General features: G+C 45.2%; 1 protein-coding gene across 6 annotated transcripts in view; it reads right to left on the bottom strand.

Annotated features, from left to right (window-relative positions):
• Nucleotides 1-20859, bottom strand: part of LOC135913024 (lipopolysaccharide-induced tumor necrosis factor-alpha factor homolog) — a 541041-nt gene that overhangs the window by 25925 nt on the left and 494257 nt on the right. For 4 of the 6 annotated variants that reach the window (XM_070532209.1, XM_070532210.1, XM_070532211.1 and 1 more), the window contains 3 exons: nucleotides 19243-19326; nucleotides 17022-17163; nucleotides 14179-14424 (listed from right to left, as the gene is read on the bottom strand). In XM_070532209.1, coding sequence (XP_070388310.1) covers nucleotides 14316-14424; nucleotides 17022-17163; nucleotides 19243-19326 — 335 coding nt within the window. In that variant the 3' untranslated portion in view covers nucleotides 14179-14315. Of the gene's footprint in view, nucleotides 1-5771; nucleotides 5917-9795; nucleotides 9880-11552; nucleotides 11616-14140; nucleotides 14425-17021; nucleotides 17164-19242; nucleotides 19327-20859 lie in introns of those variants that run through there. The other 2 variants (XM_065445662.2, XM_070532213.1) reach the window with 2 other exon arrangements.

The following is a 20859-nucleotide window of genomic DNA, read 5'->3' as shown; positions in this document are numbered from 1 at the left end:
AAAAAGGTGAAAGTAGGAGCCAACGTTTCCACACGTGGACCTTGAAGAAGACAAGTCCACTTGTCGAAACGTTGGCTCCTGCTTTCACCTTGTTCTCGTTTTGCTCATCGCCCTTTTACAACTCGCCACATTTTTACAAATGAACCTCAGTTGAAAGTTAGTCCTCATCCATATCTAGTGTCATCCTGTTGATACTGCTTCATGCTATGCACTCTTGCAACATTTGTGTGTGTGTGTGTGTGTGTGTGTGTGTGTGTGTGTGTGCAGACGCGTGGATTTGGATGCGAGATCGGGCCCTTGGGCAGAGGTATCATTCATCTCCTGTGCAGCCTTATGAATTCATTAACTATACTGCAACAGAAATGCGATGGACAGGAACGAAGTGAACACACAGAGCGCTTCGTTCTTGTGTGTTGTCTATCTGTTGCACTTTAGTTAATAATGAATACACACAAACTCATCTAGTTTTCAGTTATTACGTCAGGCTTATAAGCCCGCTTGTGTCCTGGAATATCTGCATGGCTATGTATCCTGTAATTCAATTTCTGGCCATGTGCTGGCAAGTCGCATGTTAATCTCCTGATTTTCCTGTCAATCTTGTGTGATGTGCAGGCCCAGACAGTTTCTGGTGAATCCATGCAGGGTGCTGTGCAGGGTGTAATCTGCATTACAAGTGCTGCTTTGATTGCTTTCCGTTCAGCTTTTCTAGGTGTAGGTTGACCTGGAATGGTACTCACTTATATGGGGTTTAGTTTTATGTAGTGTCATACTACTGTTACACTGCTATTACCAGATCAGTGTACTATATGTGCCTTATGTTTGCTTGTATCTTCATGACTAGCAACCTCCTCTGTGTGTTTGGCAGTTGCATATAGTCTCCTGGCCTAATTGTTTGCCCCCATATTCCATGGTATGGGCCTGTTGTGTTTCAAGTTCAGGTACTCCCGAGGTTGTGTTTCTGAAGGGAGGGGTAGTCGTCTTTGCATCTCATATGCTAGCTGGCATAGTATCTTGGGATGAGGTTCTGAGCTCTTGAGACAAAGAATTTGTGCTGCAGGCTGCAACTCTACTCTGTCTAGGTGCTTGTTCGTTAGCTCTTTCTCATAGAGGTCTTCAAGCATGGTACAGTTGGAAAGACCTGTTATTACTACCCAATGCCTGTATTCGATGAGTTGTCTTTTTTATGTGCTGCTAGTAATTCATACCGTACTATACCTTGGACACAAGCACAGCATCTGCGATTTTCTATAGTATCTGCTCGCCCACCGCCGTTATTTCGAGATTATTCTTTTCACCAGGTGTGGAAGTTGCGTCCAGGCATTGCATAATTGTTTCACCCACATGCTGGCTCTGCCGTCATGGGCTTACACTAGCTGAGGATTTGTGGATGTTGACTTGCGGGCATATTTGTCCAGCTATGTGGATCACAATGTGCAATCTGGGGTAGTTCTTGATTCTAGTCTTTCTTTTTTTTCTGACGTCGATATGAGCTGACTTATCAGAAAGCGAGAGGCCAGACTAGCCAAGAAAGTCTGCAGTGTTGTCGAGGGCTTGTTGCATCATTCTTGATTTCTGTATAAGATAGCTTTCCCACAGACTGTAATACACCATAGGCTGTAGTGTTTCTTGTAGTATGCCCGTGTTGTTGGTGTGTGTGGGCTAAACGTACCTTCAACTCTCACCTGGAATTTTCTGTCTTTCAGAAAGTTAGTTTAAGTGCTCTACCAGAAATGTTTTTGCTCATCGTTCCTCTTATTAGAGCAGCATGAGGTACTGCTGTTAACCCTTTAATGACGAGACATATAAATACCGAGAAAACATGTTTATTGTTCTATCTAAATATGCAAACCACATCAAGAGTAAACATAATCAACAAAAAGAAAAAATATTTTGCAGAAGCTTTTCAGCAATAGAGGGAAAACTCCAGGCAGGAAACTGGAAGTGGGCTTCACCCCAATGAAGCCACCTAGCTTTATTTTCAATTTGTATAGACAGCTCTTATCATATGTGAACCATAGGTGCCCATTTCATTTGCTTTACATCAGATGTGCGACACCACTGCAGCTGCATATGTTGCATTGGCCTGTCTCCTCCGAACTTGCTTGCACAAGACAGTGAGTCGCGTGCCAAACTTCTTCCTCGTCCAGTGTTCCTGCTCTAAACCAACAAATGACGCTTGCTGCCTGTCATTCAGTGTTGGCCGAAGACATTTAGCTAGAAACTTCGTACTCGATACTTAAACTCGACAAGAAAAAAAAATTCTTTTTTGGTGTGTTGCCTGTAGGCAACACTCGTCAATAAAGGGTTAAAAGCCTCTTCACTCTGTTCATTCTTTCATAAGCGGTATTACACAATGTCCTGCAATAAAGTTTCTGCTGCTTATGGCCCACTCATATCTGCCAGAAGGGACAACTCTTGAAAAAGGTTTTCTTTGTGCTATGTGTGCGACGTAGTATGAGCATTCATGCCTTGACATTTATACATCTGTAGAACCAGCTTCTTGACAGAGTACTTGCTATACCTGATCATGCTTACTTGTACAGTGCTGTTGAACAATACATATTGATGCAATGAATATTTACACACTTGAATTATCACGAAAGATGATTGTTTTACAATTCTGCACTTTGCTTTCTATTGGTGTTAGATTTTGCATAAGCATGCCCCCCGTGCAATAGCATTTTGAAGTGTAAGGGTTCAATAAAAGGTGATGAACTAAATCTAAGTGCAAGAGCTTTTTTTCGCACCTATGACTCCCATCGAAATGCGACTTCCATGGCTGGCATATCAATCCCTCGCCTTGTGTTAGCAGCAGAATGCTATAGCCACAGTGGCAGGTGAACAAATTGAAGAACAATATTTCTGTCTATAATTTTTTTTCTTGCCTGTATGTAAGTAAAGTTTGGAATAAGTTTGTCATTGCAAAAAAGCCCAGTTTGTGTTCTTTTATTGAATAAACCACATATTGTGTATTGTTGAAATGCAGAAATTTGTTCTAGAATCCTCAGGTGATATATGTTCTTGCAAGTAGCATGGTATTTCATTACTTATAAAGATAGTAATCGCAGCGGATATCGTTATATGGGTTTACACACTAATATATGTGACCACAAACTTATTAGAAACTTACTAGAAACATGAAAGGCATGAATGTTTCTGCACACTTGATCAGCTGTGAACGTGCAAGAACTGCTTGTACTGGCTGACTTCACTGCACAGTGTTGATTTACTTTTCTTCGGCGTGTCGTTTTATACTGTTTTATCCCCACAAGAACAGGCCGTTTGCCTGCTTTTCGCATTGTTGCACGAGTTCTACATAATTGTGCAGGAGGGTACGTTGTCACTGTATTTAATTAATCTACTAGCTGTACAGTTAATTACCTTGCAGAGCAAGTGTTCATACAGATGCAGTAAGGATACAAAGTCCGCAACATAGTCAATGTTTATTGGTTTCTGTGCAAGAAAAAAAAAATTCTCCAGAGAAGAGGTGCAACTAAACGTGCATGTAATATTTTATTCAAGCCACGGATTTAATGCTATCGCAGCAAACTCATTACGATAGCCTACACTTTTGCTCTGTCAAATTTAATAAGAGGCAAGATAAGCTTTCAAGATGCATCGGGAAATTCGTGCTTGAAAACCGACAAGAAAATGCAACTGAACGGTACCGCGTTCAGCGCAACGTTGAAACTTCGGGTACTTTGCTGTCTTGTCATTTGCCCTTGCCGAGGTTGAAATAATTCAAGCTGTTCCGTAAGCGCGATTTTTGCATGCTACCCAACAAAAGAAAATTGTGACGACCTCGTCGTCTGCTGGGGATCGAACACCTCCTAGCACTGACAACTCGCAAAGGCGTACGAAGCAAACGTGAAAATGCACTTCATTTGCTGTGTAGCGTGTCAACGAACGCATAGAAATCGGAGAATGCAATGTGCGGTACAAGTTTTTTATTCTCCCTTCGCGTACGTACCGAATTCGACGATCCACGTCTCCGCGCATTGCACTTGTCGTGCGAGGCGCCTTTTTTCCAAAACAAACCGGCGAAATAGCTCTGTTGACAGCTCTCCGCGCAATTTCGACGGAAAATCGCAGCGATCGGTGCGACGGTGCGACTGTGCGACCAACCGGTTGGTCGCAGCCGAAAATCGGGGGGTCGGCACTGCGACTGCGATTTTCATCGCAAACGACGGAAATCGCACTTCCGGTGCGACGAAAATCGCATCATGTGAAACAGGCTTTAGACGGAGCAAGCGCACTTCGATATTTACAGGTCTCAGACATTTATGCCTCGTAAGAAACGATCAGAGGTGCCGCGGCAAATGCGCATCATGACTCTCCGATATTACTTTCTGCATTGGCTAGGCGGTGTATTCTCTGTATTATAGCTCTGTATTGTGGCACTGTTGTAAACTGCCGAAAGCTTTAGTGCATCGTGCGTTACATACGCGAAAGTTTGCCGCACGCGCCTGTCCACGTGAAGTAATAGGAAGAAAGACGCAACGAAGTTGCGTGATAGGGCAAGCATATGAAAGGAAAGACGCTGATCCGCAGAACGCGCATATGAAATACAATGCTTATACACACAAGCTCAACGAGGCGCATATTGTATATTAATGTGCTTGTAACAATATCTTCATTTCGCTGGCATGTGGATGTATATATGCCGTGCGTGCATGCTACATATAGAATATGCGAAATAACAGAACACGGAACCAGCGACAAGAACTGAGTAAATTATGCTTGAGAAATCTTCTTTACAGAATCACGGCCGCTCAATGGAAGGCACTGTCCATTGAGCGACCGTGGCAGAATTATGACAGAAAGGTGCCTGCCTTACGTGGCTAGCTTTATTCTTTTAAAATTTTGTCTGTTTCATGTAAACCTTCGTCGCATATACCACCTCACACGGGATGAGCCATACATTTCGATGACAGTGGTATGACGGCGTTTACTTTTTCGGCAACGCATTCCTACTGGCAGCGAATATCACCAAGTATGTGTAAAGCCGTCTCAAATGAAATAATAAGAATTTTCGCTAAAGAAAGTTGTAACTTCTCTAGGGCATGGTTTGGAGCTCTAAAATTAGAGCGATTCCGAGCTCAATTCATGTGCACGACTTAGCGGAAACCTTGAGGCGAGCCCAAATTTCAAGGTATAGCTTCACGCACTGGCACAGACATGTGATGGTGTTAGAGTTCATATTTTTACGTAGAGGTATAATTGTGCGATACGGGGAAAAGCGGACGCCGGTGGGTTTTATGACGCAGTTTGAGGACGGATATATAGAAACGCGGGCTAGTCTCTGTATTCCTACTTAATGGACATGCTTCGACCAGTGAACGGCTTCACTTCATCAATGTGCCATTAAGTATTTCATCATGTAATTAGCCTTACAAGTTCACTTTGTAGCGAACTTGTAAACGCTAACTAAATTACGTATTCAGTGGTTATCAGACACTAATACAGAGATATCCACTGACGCTACCATGGTGCACGCGTGGAAGAAAGAAATACGCTATCTTCTCTCACTGGCTTTAAAAATTCCGCCTTTTACTATTTCAAAAGTCACGTACAATGAGCTTATTGCAATGTGTAGGAATATATACAAAAATCAGTGCAATTTGCATCAATATGCAGTTAACTGCGGCATTTATACGTGTCTGCGCATAAGTTTATACCTGTGTGTCGTGAAGCTAGAGGAAACCAGCTCTATAATATTGCGCAGCGCTCTCCATGCACACATGCTTTCATGAAAAAAGAAAGCGACGCACCCGAGCATGGCCATCCCGCTGCACATGAGCCAGGTGAGCAGTCCAGGCTGAGGGCACACCTGTGTCGTCACGAACGTCTTGCAGTACGGGCACGACACCGACACCGGCTGAGAACCCCAGCTGCTGAACACTGTCACGATGGACACTGCGCGCGCCAAGGCGTACAGGCGTCCATAAAGACATAGCGAATGGCTAGAGGGAATTGCGAGCAGTTTCAACAACAACAACAACAACAACAACAACAACAACAACAACAACAACAACAACAACAACAACAACAACAACAACAACAACAACAACAACAACAACAACAACAACAACAACAACAACAACAACAACAACAACAACAACAACAACAACAACAACAACAACAACAACAACAACAACAACAACAACAACAACAACAACAACAACAACAACAACAACAACAACAACAACAACAACAACAACAACAACAACAACAACAACAACAACAACAACAACAACAACAACAACAACAACAACAACAACAACAACAACAACAACAACAACAACAACAACAACAACAACAACAACAACAACAACAACAACAACAACAACAACAACAACAACAACAACAACAACAACAACAACAACAACAACAACAACAACAACAACAACAACAACAACAACAACAACAACAACAACAACAACAACAACAACAACAACAACAACAACAACAACAACAACAACAACAACAACAACAACAACAACAACAACAACAACAACAACAACAACAACAACAACAACAACAACAACAACAACAACAACAACAACAACAACAACAACAACATCGGGCACCACATTGGTGATCTCGGAGTCCGTACGTGCCACGTATAGAGTGAAACAGCTGCCGATCAAGTGTGCGATGTGTGCAACCACAGGCGTTGCTTCCCATGACAGGAAAGGCCAGTGGCTTGGCTACGCCGTCACTTTGTTGGGGCGCCCAAGGTTCGCTTCTAGAGGTTCCTGGACTCGGAATTCCTATTTGGTTGTTGCGGGATCGCATAGCAGACTGCTTCGTATATTGCGTGCACGATGCTAACACGACAAGTGCTGCTGTGGTCCGTCCCCAAGTGTACCGACGAGCATACAAGCGCCTAAATGAACGACAGCCCCCCTCCTCCTCCCCTCCTTCTCATCTTGTATGCAGCCACAGACACTAATTTGTACTTTTTTTAAAGGGCAATGCTCAACTATGCTGAGTGGACAGACAAGTAACGAAAGGGAAACGGATAAGCGGCTGCAAGAGCCAAGAGAATAGAGGTGCGATTGAATTGTCTCGGAGTCACGGCCTGAAATACGCTGACGGGTACCGCCGTTCCTTCAACAGAAAGACATGGTATCTTGCAAGTGGGACTTTTTTTGGCAGTTCACAGCGATGTGTGTTCCATGTGCATAACGTTGCTGTTTCTTGTGAACTTTACTCGATGATTCAAGGGCGATTCACAGGGTCAGTGTTAAACTAGTCATTTTCAACAAAGTACTGCGTAATAAATAATCAAATCACAATTATAAGTATTGTTCGATCGCAGGATTCGAACACAGGACCCCAAGCACAGAAGCCTGAGATAACGGTATTTCAGGACAATAAGACACGCTGGTGCTGTTAGCGAACGCATACCGTGGCTCTACCAACCCGCCAAGTATAAAGTAGATTCATGCATGCATCCGTTATGTTGGTTTCTAAGTTGCCCGGGGCTTACTGGCCCCTCGTATTACTGATGACCAGGATGTATAAGTGGGACGTTGTATGATACTTACAAAACAAACACACACGAAGATAGGTCCACCTATCGAAACGTTGGCCAGCCTGTCTGAGGTACTTCAACCCTGTTTTAAAAAAGTTTATACCACAGTGTGCCATTCCATCTGCCAGCCCCTTTCTTGTTTTTAAACTGACAAAATGCGTTTTGTGCATTAGGGTTGTGTCCCTCCGTACGTTTTGAAGCTCTGTGTGTGTTCTGCGTCTGAAGAACTCCGTCCGCTGCACGTTCCCGAAACGCTACAAGTGTTGACTTGCACAAAAACGTGCTTGCGAGTAAACCAGAAATTCAAGCGCTCGCCGTGAGCGCTTCTTATCAAAGCAATGGGCCTCCTTATCAGTTCTCATTTTTTAATGAGAAGCATTTCTTGGCGAACATTTGCCACTTTGACAGTATCTATCTAGCCGCCTAGGTCTCAGTGCTCTCATGGTCGTTTGGTTAACTTGGTATGTACCAAAATTGGCTTAATACTACATGAATATCACCAAATACGTGTCATGTAGGTCATGAAACAACCGCCTACGTCTTGGTGCTCCCATGATCGTTTCGTTAGCTTTGCATGTGACAAAATTGGCATAGTATGACAAAAGTGTATGACGAACATAAATGATAGGTCATGACATGACTCATGAAATGCGTGTCATGTCGGTCATGAAACAGCCACTTACGTCTTGGTATGTACCAAGATTGGCATAGTATGACCAGAGTGTATGAAGAACATAAATGATAGGTCATGACGTGAATGTACTGAGATGCGTGTCATGTAGGTTATGAAACAGCCGCCTACATCATGACAGTCTTATGGTCGTTTCGTTTACTTGGTAGGCTCCCCGCACTCTGCTTCGCATAACATCGATTCCCATAGGGCGTAGCACCTGCCAGCTTTCTTTTTTGTGTACTGTGTCGTCTTTTGTGCACGTGTATGGCCACAAGCGAACCAAAAAGTTGAAAACGAAACCAGACACATGAACAAACTCAAACCGTGCGGACTATTCAGCGGAGTGACATGCCCGTGGTGCAGAATCTTCGTCCCCATAACCTTGCCTGCATTTTTACGAAACTTGTGTTTATCAACTTTTCTTTATAGCCGCTGGAACGTGAAGGCTTCGCCCAGCGATCTGCAGTTACTACTTTCTGGCATCCGCGTAATCAATCCTAAGCCTACAAATCTAATGTCACCGCACCAGTGAATATTCTGCCGTATTCGATTACATTTCCTTTCCCTTGGTACCAATTATGTTACCCTACCATACCACCGGTTATCTAATCTGTATATTGCGTGAGCAGTCCCAAATATACTTCCTCTTAGTTTCAACAGGGTATTAGCTACGGCCATCCCCTCTTCCACCCGCACCACCGGCTTCCTGGCACTTTGAACATTACGCCTGTCATATTTCGCTATATTGCTCGCCGCGCCATACCTCATTTCTTTTGTTATCCTCTAAGTTTCATCGCCGTAGATAAGTACTGGTGGATTGCACTAATCAAGTACTTCTTTATTCATACGTATCGGCAAACTGTCGCTAATAAGGCAACCTTTGCCACGCGGATTCAATACGTGCTACATGTGCATTCCACAGTATACTGTCACGTAGTAGCGAAGGTGTAGAATTCAGCAAAACGGCGATTGACGAAACTAGCGTTTTGGTGGGCCAACTTGTGCCCTCAAATGCAGGCTACACTCAGAACAATGATAGCGGCGAACACAGTCGGCGATCGTCGAAGATCTGATAAGCCGGTCGAGCGCATCGGCCTTTATACAGTCGTCGAATGTTCCAGAGTAATTGCTGGGACTCGCGTGGCTTCCACAAAGTTCTACATTATTCGCGTCGCGCACACATGCAATCAGATTACCCAAGGTTCGGTAACAGACAGCGGATGGAAGCATCGATAACATTCCAGAAACTTCCGATACACGCAGGCGCGTCCTGCGCTGTGCGATAACATTTATTAGGCGGGGAAACGTGTCGCCCGATAAAGACAAACAGTACACATGTCAATGCTGTATATGCCCTATAACGCTCGGACATAGAGTGCCTATCCCAATGGCATCTTCATTGCGATATCAGTCTACACTTGTAGATCACCAGTGAGTCTTTACCGCAGGTGGGCAATGGCCAGCACAGTCACCAGTAGTACAAGCATTTCTCTATGGTACAAGGTTGAACTGACGCACGGCATCAGTAGCATCAAAAAAGTGCAAAAAGAAATTTGCCTGAATGCAGCTAGGTTTCTCTCACCTGGCCCTGGTTGCCCGAACACCATGAGGGGGCTGCCCGCGCAGGTGTTTAGTGGCGCAGGAGGAGTATAGGTGTAGCCCTCATCTGTTAGGAAAAAAAAAAGAGCAGGAAGGTATTAAGGGATCGCACCATGCAAATGGCGAAAACGCAACTGAAAGGAAAAGGCTCTAGTTTGGTCATTTTGATAACTGTGAACCTTTCATTGGTATGCAATAACATAGCCATAGAATTAAAAGGAAAAAAGAAGCAACCGTCAAATAAGAGGGAGGGAAAAATGACTTTTATCCCTTATGTTCATAAGTTGGCACATAACTTGAAAGATATTGGAAGTAGGTACAACATTGACGTGGTGCTCAGAGCAAGAAACAAGATCGCTTATTTGCCCGCGCGTTATCAAAGTAACAGAACCAATGAAACGTTCTGTGAATCCCCAGAACAAGTTTGTCAAATACAGTAACGGGGTGGTTTACCTGATCGCCTTCCCTTGCAGTAAAGTATATGTGCGGCAATCCGGCATATGCGTAAACGATCGACTTAGGGAACACAACGCATCGTTAAAATCCACAAGGTATGCTCAATCACCTAGCCATGCACTGCATAAACTGCAGCAACAGTGGATGTAAGCCACAGTTTAGTGACACACAGATTTTTTTTTTAAACACAAAGATCAAACAAGTCGTGAAATAGTTGAGGCATACAATATTAGGAAACGGAGTAGTGATTGCGTCAGTCAAACAACCATTACGCTGCGTGACAGAGTATGCGTATCTCCACAGACAACAATCACGATAGAATTCTGAAGGGTCGGAAGTCTTGGCGCTGGTGTCATGGGCGTGTCATCTTGCTTTGCTGCGCATGCGCGAGAATACTGTAACACCTTTATAAATGTTTTTCTGTCCATCAATAAATTCAGTTGAGAGTCAAGCGCCGTCCTGTCTACCTCCCTATTTGTGTCCCGGTCTTACGTGCGCTTCAATCAAATTTTAAACATGAGTCCTTTGAGATGTTTCACGCCACAGAGATACGAAGTGCGATCTCTTTTGAGTGTATGCGGTTGTAGAAATGCGAACGCATGTCTGTAGAGGCCTAGGCCTAGCTACCACAGCTGTTCTCTCATTTCTTACGGATGATCAAAAAGATGTATCTGGAAGCTCTGCACACTTGTGAAATCATTGGGAATACAACTTGAAGTAGAGGCAGTGCAAGTCTGCTCTAAAGGAATACGAAGAGGAGCGCGTGGCTGGGTACAAAAAAAAAAAAAACACAGCTATACACTACGCTTGCAGTAAATGACCAGACTGGTTCATCCCTCATGGCCACGTGCAAGCGTTTGTCACACCACTTTTTTTTCCTTTCCTGGGGGGGGGGGGGGGAAGAAAACAATCTGCAGGTCTCTGTATCGTGTTTTTTGCAACTGCACGCAGAAACATCTGTGCGTGCTTTCTTTGAAACCCGGAAGAAATGACAGCGAAATTGAAGTTTCTCGAGCAGTGAAACGCCAACGATGTGTTTTCGTTGATATTCGAGGTAAAGGGAACGAAAGTAGAAGAGAGCGCAGCACGACTGTGAGGAAGGCCCAACGACGGGTGTGGTTAGCATGAGATTACATTGGCTGTTGTGGTAAAGTGTAACGCATTATCCCCACGTAACGTTATGAAAGCATGACCCGTGATGCTTGGGATACAAAGGCATGCCATTAGGGAATAATTTTCTTCTTTTTCATGCCTGCACACCAGCCGCAAACCAGTTCGTCTGACCTGGAGCGTTGCGGTCGGGTCGCTTCGTTTGCTTCGCCTCATCCTTGCGTCGATCTTGAAAGGCTGTAAAACGACGAGAAAAATAGAAGTAAAAGATGACATTCAAGCAGAGCGATGTAAACAGAGCTGTTTGAGCAGAGCTGCATAAAAGGTGCAAGCAGAGCTGCGTAAACAGCCGAAGAACATCGTGCTTTGATAACGAATATAACGCGCACGTCAGGCTTCTTGGAGGGGGGAACGTTTCGGCACGCGTACCTGACATCTGTATAACGACACGCGCATGATTTAGGTGACGGAAAGCAGCAAACTTCACGCTAGTGATCAAAAACGCTTTGTAGCTTGAGCAGCGAACTAGAGCAGTTGTTAAGAACAGGTACAGGCCAATGGTTATAACTAACTGGTAACCTGAATGTGACCGGTACATAAAAATTTTTATGGACTAGGGGCTTTATCAGTTCCGGTCAATGTTCAGCAATTTGAAACTTAGTCATGTACGCAGATAGACGCCAACCACAAGCAATAAAGAATCAAAACAAAGAAGGAAACAAAAACAAAGAAAAAAGAACAGGCCAATTCGGCACCTTTATGTGAGCGCCTTGTAATCCAGGCGTTTATATGAGAGCCGGAGTGGTTGGTGTATTTTTTCTAGTTTGTTATCGCCATATATATTTATTGATGAATATAACTTATACAAACAGGACGAGCTATTCTCGAACAGTTCGATTATTAGCCCAAACTTCGCTGTTACAATGACAGTCTTGCAGAGAGCGGAACCAGTGCACTTGACGTAGTATACCCTTTAATTTCGTAATATTAAGAGAAGAAGCAGTGTTGCGCTTAGCCTCTAGGATGACGACTAGCTGGACAGCTGGGTATACAGCTAGCTTAACGAGGGGTAACTCTTGTCGCACGCAAACTCACGGCAACGCATTTGGAGAGTGACCAAAGAAACATTTGACATAAGCATACGAACTTTGTCAACAGAATATTTTTTTGAGAATTTATTTTGATTTCTTCAGCTCTAAAGGGCTTAATACATTAAAATAAACAGGTGGCTAAGGTCCCTGAAGTTTTCGATCACACCCCGAAAACTATGAGAACACTTTGAATCGGGGATTTTATGACACCGTCGTGAGTTTGGTTTTGCTTTACCACGATATTACAAAGAAATTTGTTGGTGCGCCTAAATCGCTCAAAAACGTCATCTGTAAAACAATTTACACTCCTAAGGTTGTTTTCTTGACGCACTGGTCACACCATTACGCTTAGGGCCTTACAGAAGTTTACAGAGGACGTCAACGGAGCTCTAACTAGGTGTGCGAGGACAAAAGCCGTATAGCTAAAAATTATGTAATCATTTTGACAGACTTGGGAGCAAAGAAATATCCGACAAGGGATTTTCATGTCTCTCCTTGTGAAATTCTGTTGTCGGATATTTCTGTACGCCCAAGGCTGTCAGACAGATTACATAGATTTCAGCTACGTCTTTTGTCATTGCACGTCTAGTTAGAGCTCCGTTGTCAGCCTTTATAACTTTTTTAAGGCCCTAATGGTACGGGTGTTACCAGTGAGACAAGGAAACACCCTGAAGAGTGTAAACATTTTTACAGTCTACGTGCGTGTTTTCACGATGTTATAAAAAGAAAAAGCTAAATCATTCAACAAATGTATACATCCGAGGAATATGGGACGCCTTGGAGGTTTCGCTAAAATGAAATTTGAAGCGTGTGGGTTAATTAAGGCCTAACTGAAGATTGGTAGCCACTCATCTTCAACTTAATTAGAGGCAGTATGCAAAACAAAACTTTTTCACTTTGACCTAACAGAACCAACAGTGACAAAAATGTTACATTGAGAAATTATGGCGATGGTATTATGGGTGATCAGTAGTGTGTACGTTAATGACAGCCTTTGAAGCAAATGATTTACAGAAGTGTTCCACAGCTAAGGAGGCATATATTACTAACCACGTAGGACGTTTCCCCAATGTCTGAAAACACAACGCGCCACAAAGCTAACGTTTTAAAGAAACAAGCCAATCTTATAAACTATGTGTCGGCAAAGTTTACGTAGCGTATAGTTAAATATGGGCTTTATAAGAAAATTCCGTAAGCAAGGGCCAGAAAGCACCAAGCGGCCGTTATGCTGCTTCCATACGCTTCAACAACTGTAATTAGGTTAGCCTTACAAGTACTGGTTGCTGAATATATCAGAAAGGACATAAAAGTATGTAAGGCACCAGCAACTTAACTTTCTGTGAAGTCATAGATTTTTGTAGCGGAGTAAAAAGAATACATTAAGAAATAAATAGAAGCAAACTTGTGAACTGCGTTCTTGCTTTAAAAGCACGGCAATTATATAAATGCGAAAGCGATATATTGAAATCTGTGTCATCACAGTGGCGTGTGCGGTGATGTAAGCAGGAATGAAAAAAAAGAAAGAAAGCTTGGGTTTGGTTTAAATTGTGATAATGAATCTTTTGCACTTTATGCGCGCAGAGAATGATGCATAAAATTGCCTGCTATAGTCTAGATCAATGCAGCGTTTCTCTTATACCGTTAACATCACCTCCAACGGCAGATACTTACCTGGCCCTGCGTCGAGCGCCGAGGAATGAGCGGGTGAGCCCGAGCCCGAGGTTTTGCGCAGTGGGCTGCCGCTGGTGCGGCGGAATTTGAAGGTCGAGGAGCCCTTGGCGGAGACCGAGGAAGTAGCCATGGGTTTCCTCACGGGAAAAAGACTCCGTGGCCACAGTGGGAAGGCCTAAACCCTGCGGAAGGTGCCCAGCACCCGGCTGCACTCGGGACAGACGTGGGAGATGTCCTTGCAACCCCTAATGCAAAAGGGCATCAGGCAACAGCCAAGGAAACAGCTGCAAAAGATCCCACCGAGGGGACGTGCTTAGACAGTACCTGGCTGAGTGGAGGTGACACGTCGAATGCTCATAGGGCTGTTTAGAGGGCACGTGTTTTGCTGGTAATCTCACTTTTAGCGTATTTGCTAAAAAAAGCATATATAGGTTGAAAGAAATGCTAGCGCACGTAATGTAACACACAAACAAATATTTAATTTCGACGTTTCGGCCCGGCTCTCGCCTTCATCACTTTGGATGAATAGAAATTTAACAGTTAGTGAAAAAGGAGCTATAGATATCGAAAACGTCAGTTTTAAAAAGTCACTTTTTTCGCGATAGTAATTAGCATTCTAAGATGCGCCTGGTCCTCGATGGCTTCGAATGCGCAGCTCAACGTCAGGCTACTTCCCTATGGTCCGAAATGAACAACTCTAGAGACCTTGCGCTATTTGTTAGCGAGTGGCTTGAACGGTAGTACTCGTGGCTTGAGGCAAACTCCAGCACATGCGCAACGAACAAGAATAAGAGAAACCGAGGGTCTCGATTTTTTTCGTAACAACCATGTTAACCCAACAGACAATGGAAGCCATGGATGTACAAAGACAAGTAAATGTGTTTTATAACGAAATATAGAAATAAAACATGGGCTGTGTAGTCCGCAGGAGAAACATTCAAAGCGAAACCAAGATTGAGTTTGCGTCTCCAAAAGCTGGCAGGACGCAGGCATCACGTCTCGATGGTTCGCGAGATGAAACCGAAGGAAAATAACGAATGAAGGAATGCTGGGGTTCTACGTGCCAAAACCACAATTTGATTACGGGGGAGCGGGGAGGGGTGACTCTGGAATAATTTTGACTACCACCGGATCTTTAACGTGCCCCCAATACACGGTACACGGGCGTTTTCGCATTTCGCCCCAATTAAAATGCGGCTGCCGTGGCGGGGATTCAGTGCCGTGAGTTCGCGCTTAGCAACGTAACACCAGAGTCGCTAACCTACCGTGGCGGGTGCCGAAGAAAACAATCGGCGTTCATCAGCTCTCAAAGAAAGGGTAAGATAGATTTATCTCAACGTTTATCGTCGGGTTCGTTCAGAACTGTGCATGACCACGGTGTGTGATGCACAGACCTTCTCATCCATGAATGCCAACGTGTGTGCGCACAGCGTCCCTACCAGCAGTGGAAGCCAGAACGCTACTTTCCGGGCAGACTCAATCCCCCCTTCCTGAGAAGATATATCTTCAGAAGAGGATAGCATGATCACTTACCGAGAAATCACACAATACTATAGATGAATTAGGAAGGAATACCCAGATGTGGATCGCAAACTGAGCAAAAAGGAAGAGTCGGTCTGGCGAAAATTACATGCTAGAACATACTCAAACCTGCCACCGCTTAGTAAACTCTACGCAGGCCAATTTAAAGCTAAGCGCACACATTGTGAAAACCCGGCAAGCATGGTCGACATGCTGTGGACGTGCCCACAGATATCGGATGGCACATGCGTAACAGACACTTGGGAAGCACTGATGCGCCACGCAGACCTAGAAGCTCAACGGGCGATCATCAGTCAAGCTGAGGCAGCCGCCAGGTTCCAAGGGATACTGGCCGACTCCTAGCAAGGGTTTTAAAGAAAATTTGGGCTTTTCTTTAAAACCCAACTGAATAATATTCAATAAAGATTTTTTATAATGCCCAACTCCGGCAGAGCTTACAGTGCCGCGTGATGGTGCGTCAAACTGATTTCGTCATTTTTGTAGCAAACGCACTGCGCGCCTCGGTGACCTTTCCAACCAACCATAGGTTTCCACCCTCCGCAACGGAGCTTTATGTGGGAAGAGGGCGTGATTTGGCGCCGGCTATAAGCCAACACCTCGCCCTCTTCCACAAATTCTATCCCACCATGCACTCAGCTAGCTGACCAATATTGCCCTCCCCCCCCCTCCCAATATTCCCCCCCCCCCATATACCACTTGTACTTCCTCGGTTGCAATAAAAGTTTGATACCATCATCCTTTAACCGTAATCGTAAGGACTGCGCGTCCGCGTTTACACTGGGACCGCAGAACAACGCCAACGGTGCTGATCCTCGAGCATCTGTTTGCCGTGTATCCACACTCGGGAAAGGAATCTGAACGCGCACAAAAGAACTCAACTCGCCGTCGAAGGGAGCCGGAACCACATCTCGCGCATTACGCGCTAGCTGTTCTACAAATTGAGCTACGGTGACGGCTATCCACTTTCATTTGCACTTGTGCACGTGTACAAAGTGTGTCTCTGGAATTGTTGGCCAGCGCCACTCAAGGCATTCGTGGTGGACGCGGCACATCATTTTAACCGCAGGTGTTAGGTGTAGTGCGCGAATTACAGGAGCAGGCAGTTGGCCATTAAACCCCCGTAGCGCACAGCCGCGCAGCTCAATTGGGAGAGCATCGCACGCGTGATGTGGAACATGAGGTTCGGTTGTCACTGGTGACAAGTATTTTGTTTTCGCTCACTTTCATTTCCATTTTCCTCATTATTCGTACATGTCAATTTAAAACTGCAGCTAACATTCCCTATGTTTTCTTTGGATTCACCGCGTCTGTTGCAAAAGTCTTGAACATTGTTACTGACCCGAGTGTCGCGAGGGCACCGCAGAGCATCCAGGTGAGGAATCCCGAACTATAAACGGTCTTGGTCACGATCTGGCGCTTGCAGTAGGGACACAGCACTGGCACCGGCAGTGGGCCCCACTGGGTGTACAGCGTGATCACGCCTGCGTGATGATGTCATAAATGTATAGTATTCGCACGCACCTTTACAGCCGTTAGCCTGCGACCCTAAAACACTTCCGGTCCCGTGTGCTATCACTCTACTATGCAGAAAAAAAAAGGTTTTGGGTAGGCTTTGTCAGTGACGCAGCCACAGTGGAGTTCATGTAACGTTTTTCACGGGCTGCAGAGGGTCTATGGGCACTATAAGGCATACAAAAATAATGTAACCAAATACAAAACTTACATTTATACGCTCATCAAAAAGGTTGCACACCTAACTTATGTCACAGCTCTTGGGGGTCTTACGGTCTAATTTCTCCATTGGGCATGGTCCCTGTTTTGCAGAGTGCACGCCTGTTTCGCAGGGGCTGTTCGGTCACTGAATATATGACTCCCCTACTGATAGCGCCTTAAACTGCCCTGTACTGCTCGAGCCTGCCGCACTAGAAGGTTGGGGCTCCTGCGCTTGGCTTAATCTCCGGCGACTGCTCTTCCTATAGAGACGGACACGTTCTGACTGGCTGCCGAGTCTTCTCAAACCATTTCTTAACCCCTGCGCGCTGAACGCGTGGGCACCGTAACCAAGCAAGCGTTAAATTTCTGCAAAAGACAGAACACTTCTAAGCCTGATAACTACTGCATAGCACATGTTTGAGTTTGATGGATTATACCTACTATGACTCAGTGAACTGTCTCAATTGTGATCACTTCCGGTAGGATCGGCAAACGCACTGCAGGGCTAAGCCTCGGGGAACGCAGCGCGCGAGAGTAAATTTAGCTAAAATTGCGTCATGCGTGGCTCGATAACTGCGCCATCTGTACACGCGGCACACGCGTAGTCGAGTGGTGCCTTCTTTCTTGTACATAACGACACCGAAATCAAAACCGCATGTCATCTATTCACGCATTCCGAAGCTTACATGCTGAACTTATGATACAGCTAGCGTATCAGTAGTGAGGCCGCCGTGGTCAGAGGGGGTGGGCGCAAATTGGCATCCCTCGGTCTTGTTCCCCGAGTCTCCCCACGCCATTTCTGGACACTGCGTGGCGAACGTGAGAGCAGCATAACAGGCCAAACGTGAAACTTCTGCAATAGATTGCAGACTTGTTGGCCTTACAACGCCTGATGACTATAGGTATAAGTTTGACAGATTTAACTATTATGACAGACCGGGCTCTCGCAAGAACGACCAACTCCCGCTATAGGATCAACAAATCTGCATGCCACAGATGACATCAAATTTGCCAACGCCAATAGCATTTCTCAACTGTGGGCGCGTCGGGTGTCAAGGTATTCATGCGGCTAAGAATGGCTTATGCAGTCATTGCGCCAGCCAACAAACAAACCTCGCGTGGAGGCTATTCGAAATGCAGCTCTAGTAGTTATAAACCAGTTTGCAAGAGGAATTTGCTATATAGTAGGTAGGCGTGTTGATTATATTGCGGTCAGATAAAATCTAATATGTAGTTGTAGGAGCGAATCATGCTTAATACTTCTCGATAAGCAAGAGGAATTGGTAAAGCGTTATGCGTTAGCAGCACTGTTATTGCTTCTGGAGGAGAGGTGGGCGAAGGACAGTTAGATAGGCAGGGATGTTCTTTTCTGACTGGTAGTTATCCCATGTCTCTTTCAGTTATGACGTTTAACATTCTACAGCTGAGCAAAGCCGCCAGTTTAGCGTTCAGAATTTATTTTGACAATCTTATGTTAACGTCTTCATCCCTGCCTCCCTCCTTCCCTTCCCCCTCCAACATAGGTACATCCGTGAGCAAAAGTATACGGACCAGGGATTGCCCAATAAACCTGATTTTCCGCTCTGCCTGTGAATGGAATTTGAAATTGAAGACACCAGTTCAAACTTGGCATTCCGAAATTTTCAGTACACTCGTCAGTTTCAGTTTATGTGTGTTAATGACGAAAAAATTCAGTTTTTCCTCTGACCCTGTGGTCCGTATACTTTTGCTCACGGTTGTAGATGATAATTCTTGCATTGAGCCCGATAGTAATACATCCACTGTGGCCCGGAATCCACAACAATTGAGACGCGGCCATGTATTATTCAATGCAAGGTAATACGTACACTGGCCTATGGAAGAATTTTCTGTGGTCTTTGCGGCCACCACCGTGTTGTCGTACACGAATGGATACTGGCCGTGAAACAAATCTGTAAAAAAAAAGGAAAGGTAAGAAATTGATAACGAGCTGGCAGTATTTTCTCAATGTATATATTAAGATGAACACAAATTACTCAGTGATTTCGTTAAGGTTCACTTCGGTAAGTAGAAATACGGCTGTTATGCTCTAGTCTGATTAAAAGTTTTACGTGCAGGCTTAACTGGCCAGCTCATGAAATCGGCAGTGTTTGTCTGAAGCCGCGAAGCGAGCGAACGAGAAAGGCGCGTGGGCCTCTGTGCTGGCTCCGGTTTGTCTGCAAATTTCGTCTGCACATTTAATTAGCACAATGGGCACCGCCAACCGTACTTCGAGCGCCACTATCTCAAGCAACACGTTCGGAACCCCGTTAAGCGCCTGCCGCCCCCTCTGATCGCAAATGCTGCGACCAGAGGTACAGCGTTTCAAAGACAGCATCTCAAAGCGTTAGCTCTCACGAGGGAAGAAAGCGAGAATGCTCTCCTCAACCCCTGTGCAACCATGCGGTGCTGAACGGTAGTACCCTGTCAGTGGTACCACTATACTGCGCTATGTCACGGTTACGCGCGGTCGCGCGTGCTTTATCTTGAAAATGATCTGCTTTGGGGGCACAGTCTATGTGGGCCGATGGCTCATTGCTTTGCGTGCGCTGTGTTCTCAACGCTCACTTTGCGTTGAAGCAATAGAAAGCACGGAGGTCACTTTGCTCGCTGCTGCTGCCGTGATTCCTCACGCCAGTGTTTTGATAGCGAGTGTCGATGGTCATCGAGTGTGAAGTGTTCACGTTTGCCTGTGTGCACCCGCACCCTGCTAAGTAATCTAGATAGTGAGCGAATGTTTACAACGGGGCATTCTACTCCGGTGGCTGCTGCGTATGGCGTAGCCACCCGAAACCGTGTCTTGAATACGATCTGCATGGCTGACAGTGTAGTCAACTAGGCGCACCGAGGGCCGATAGCGTCGGGTGCTCTATAGTACCCGTTCGCTTGCGCGTCACCCGCGTTCACGAAGTGAAACGTCACTGTAACTTTTTAAAGCGAAGATTTCTTTGCCTCTTCCTTCGACATTCTCACTGCTGCTGCTGCTGTCTGGCACACCACGTCCGGGGTGGTTAAGATCGAGTGTATACGTGACAGGAGTGAGTCAGAGAGGAAAGGCGATGCGAGCAAATCGTTAGAGCCCCACAGCGTAGAATGTGCGCAATGCCATCTGAAGCTGCCTGGGCGGCGCCTCATTAGCCTCTTAACAGTTGTAATTATCTGTGAACCCCCTCAAAAGCACTGCAGAAGCTGTAGCCCCTCCCTTTCCACTAACGTGTGAGACCACAGGGGATGTACATATAACTGTAGAAAGGAAGGAGGAGAAGAGGCAGTTCTGATACAGTGGGGAGGGGGGGGAGGTGGCGTGGGAAGGCAAGCAAACATTTCTACTATACGACAGTGGTTACGTGGAAATTGGATAAGCTTAAGCTTAAGATAGGGTATAGTACGTTTCTAATATTCCTGAAAAATAAACACCATGCAAATATGTCAAGCGGACAAATTAC

Source organism: Dermacentor albipictus, chromosome 1 (assembly GCF_038994185.2).
Source record: "Dermacentor albipictus isolate Rhodes 1998 colony chromosome 1, USDA_Dalb.pri_finalv2, whole genome shotgun sequence".
NCBI lineage: Eukaryota > Metazoa > Arthropoda > Arachnida > Ixodida > Ixodidae > Dermacentor > Dermacentor albipictus.
The sequence above is the reverse complement of the archived record's forward strand: the minus strand, read 5'-3'. Positions and strand labels throughout refer to the sequence as shown.